A 3,618-nucleotide genomic window follows, 5' to 3' on the forward strand; every position below is an offset into this window, starting at 1 on the left:
CATTTGGTGATGGTCAGACTGGATCCACACAAGCGTAAGAATCTGTTTCTATGGATCAGAGCATGGGACTTGACTTATATCTAAACTCGGTTTCTCCCCTTTTCTCAGTATATGCTTAGTTGAGTTATAGAGCACCTATTTCTTTTAATATTGAAACCCTGCAGAACATTAATAACATAGAGTTGGATATTGAAAAAAAAAAATCAGCACTGCACCTAGCATTTTCTCCCCGTGCCTTTCAGGTGTTTGTGTGAGACTCAGCAGGTCTGCTCAGGAAATGCAACCTCCTACAGCAAAAAAGAGAATGCATAGAAGCTCCCCACCCTCCTCCTCTCACTCCAGATCTGGCACCCACTATCCCTCAGGCTGTTTTTCCAGCCATGTGGCTGGCTCTGACAAAGGGAGGGGAATTCGATGGGAATTCTCTACTTACCACTTCCACACCTGAATTTCCAGCTACCTCCTACACTGTAGTGTCCACAAAATTTCTGCTGAAACTTCCTTGTTTTTTCATTACCAAATGAGTGCGGCTCGCAGCCTAGGGCGTGTGCTGAGAGTGTGCCACCGTACAGCCCTTCCCTCTTCCAGCCCTTGGTACTGGCACTGAAGTGGAAAACCCCACTTCTTCTTCCCCATCAATATCTAATCTGTATAGTCCTATGCATGTTCCTCCCACACCTTCCCCCAATCTAAATGCACTAATCATCAATTACCTTTGAAAAAACCACCCATTTCCATGTATTCCTTCCCAGCAATACGCAAGGCAATGGAAGAGTCCAGATACTGAGCTGTTAGGCAGGCGGGATGGTCCTGTGATAGGGCTATTTCTGTCACACTTGAGTTTGATGACAAACTTTGAATGGTTTTAATTTCACCATCACAGTTTAGGCTGATTCACCTAAGTGAATCACAGCCAAAAATGTTCAGTCATTGCTGTGATGCTGTTCACTGCTAGAGACACCTGGCACCTACCTTGAGGTCAATGATTTTCAGATGTTTCTTTAACTGTCCCTGAAAGATGGCTCTGTGTGTGTGTTTGGGCACCCAAAATAATTAATCATGTTTGAAAATCCTGGGTCACAATGATACGGCAGAAGTTCCTCGCTAACAAGATCATCAGATTAGTGAGAATTTCACTGTGTTTTACAGAAAGGACTTTGGAGCGCAAAGGGATGCTTAAAGCTTAATGACTGTTGAATTTCGGTAAGGTGAAAGGGGAATAAAAAGGGAAAAATGATGATGGGTGATAGTGTAGTGAAGTATACAAGCCTAACATCTTGTTTAGTCTTCAGAACTCTTCTAGCAGAGCAATGCTGTTGATGGATGTACTTTCATCTAATGTTAGCTGGCAGCAGTCCTACCTAGAAATAATTCGAATGGCTAAGGAGCCTCTGGTCAGTATTGCTTATTTCATCTGGTGACCTAGGGCAAAGTACACAGCAAATTGACTTTGGCTGTGACAAACTGAGTCTGTTTAAAGGGACTTTGCTACACTTTTAAGAGAAAGTTTAGAAGAAACCTGTCTGGAGAGAGGCAAGGTAAAAAGAGAAGCAAGAAAGCAAGGAAGCGTGATGAGATAGCTCTTTTTGAGCAGAGAAAGCTGGTCTTTTTCTACTCTATAATTTAGCAGGGTGTTTTTTGAAAGTTAGCTCGCTCTCACTGCTGTTTTTGAAAGCTCTGCTCAAAACAGATTGTACTTTACCACAGATTAATTGAATCAATTTACAGCCTCTTTTCTCTAATGAGTGACATACATTAAATTACAATTTGCCTAATCTTGACCAGAATTTGAGAAGTTTCTGATGTTCTTAGATACTGTTAAATACTAGGTTTCACTAGCTATCATGTAACATTAGGTATCAAACACTACACCTTTTAACATCTGTCATGCCCTATTTGCTATCTAGTCACAGCCATAATTTTGCTGTTCTTCAGCAGGCACAAAGTCATAATTAAAAACTACAGGGCTGTTTAAAGGGCTTAGTAAAATTGTACTCACAGGGGATGTCCTCAGGGCCCACAGCTGAAATGTAGCTACCAGTCAGAAATTCAGCATACTAATGGGGATAGGACTCCAGCTCTCCATGTCCATGCCACTTGAACTCTGAGCCTTGATTTATTCACTCTATGGCTTCCCACTCATTCTAACCAAGAAAGCACTGCTTCACATATGCATTAGCCAGGTAATTAACATACCTCCAAATACTGTAATGATTAAATAAATGATTAATGATTAATTGAATACATAAGCTTAATACAAAATGTCATCAAAATCACAAAAGCTTATGTAGTCATGTTGAGAAGAAACTGCTGAAGATTTTATGTGTGTATTACATACATTTGAAAACCGTGAAATCTAGGGACACCCCATTTTCTCGACAGAAAGTATGTGAATATCAGCCCATTTCTCCCAGCGTATGGGATCAGGTGTGTGACTGTATTGCACTTGGGAATACCGGCATATCCTCTCAATCATTATTACTTATAATGCACTGTGAGTATGCCTACCACTTTGCAAACACGTGAAAGACAAGGCTGCTGCTCCAGGGAGCTTGTATCTTGACTCATATACAACACAAAGGCTAATAGTTCAAATGCATATGAGAGCAAAGAACAAGTGAGGTCTTCAGGGCAAAGTTCGTAACAGAAGGCTTCAGGAAAGAGTTGGGCTTTAAGGCCGCTCTGTATAGGCTCTGGTTTTCCTTCATAAAATAAATAATGAAGGCCCCATTTTATTTTAATTACTTTAGATATTTCAAGAACTTCCTGCGGCTTTTGAAGACCTTATTTATTTGCACATTGTATGTTCTTGCACCCTAATTTGAACTCATGGAGGTTTGTCTCGCCAAAATAACCTCTCACGTATAACACTTATTACCTGCAGTAGCCACTGCTAACAAACAAAAACAATGTGTAAAAATGTTTTCACGCCCCATCTGTATTTGCCTTTGTATACTCAGTGTGTCTGCTGTTGTCCTCTTGATTTTAGTAATGACGTTAGCTTTGGTGAGTGAAGGAACTCATAGACTCTTTCTGGGTAGGTTAATATTTGTGGATACATTTGAAAAAAAAATCTTTTTTCTCCTTTTTTGAAGGAGAAAAATCTTCAAAGCCTTTTTGTTATCCCAAAATGAAACTGAACAGGGTACAAACCCACGGCTGTTTTTCAGACAGCCAACGTTTCACAGGACAGATCTCGAGGGTGCCAGGCTGTTTGGCGTAAGATTCGTGAGGACCTGAAGCAAAGGCTCCGTTACCGTGTCCCTAATCGCCTTCATTTTCTGGATTTTTCTGGACCTGTCAGAGTTGGACAGCGTAAAGATGGCGGATGGAGAAAGACCGAGGGCCTGACTGCGGGGTGAGCTGCTGAGGGCGAGTTCCCGATGCTCTTCGCCTGCCTTTCTCCTTCCCTGCGGAAAACCAACTCCGGCCGCCCTAGGGAGAGCGGCGGGACGGGACTGGGACGGGACGGGCTGACGCCTCGTTCCCCTGGCGCCGTCAGGCTGGAAGTCGCGGCGACTGAAATACCACGACAGAAACACGCCAGCGCGCCCGCGAAACGACGCTTTCCGTCGGCAGGCCACCCGCCGAGCCCCCTCTCGCCCAACCTCGGGGCGG

General features: G+C 43.1%; 1 protein-coding gene across 1 annotated transcript in view; it reads left to right on the forward strand.

The window, feature by feature from the left end:
- Window positions 1-3,383: 3,383 nt before the first annotated feature.
- The window catches only part of SAMD12 (sterile alpha motif domain containing 12), a 169,749-nt gene continuing 169,514 nt past the window's right edge, over window positions 3,384-3,618 (forward strand). Inside the window, exon 1 of the mRNA XM_010577125.1 lies at window positions 3,384-3,571. Coding sequence (XP_010575427.1) covers window positions 3,384-3,571 — 188 coding nt within the window. The remainder of the gene's footprint in view (window positions 3,572-3,618) is intronic.

Source organism: Haliaeetus leucocephalus, unplaced genomic scaffold (assembly GCF_000737465.1).
Source record: "Haliaeetus leucocephalus isolate CR32 unplaced genomic scaffold, Haliaeetus_leucocephalus-4.0 Scaffold555, whole genome shotgun sequence".
Classification (NCBI taxonomy): Eukaryota; Metazoa; Chordata; class Aves; order Accipitriformes; family Accipitridae; genus Haliaeetus; species Haliaeetus leucocephalus.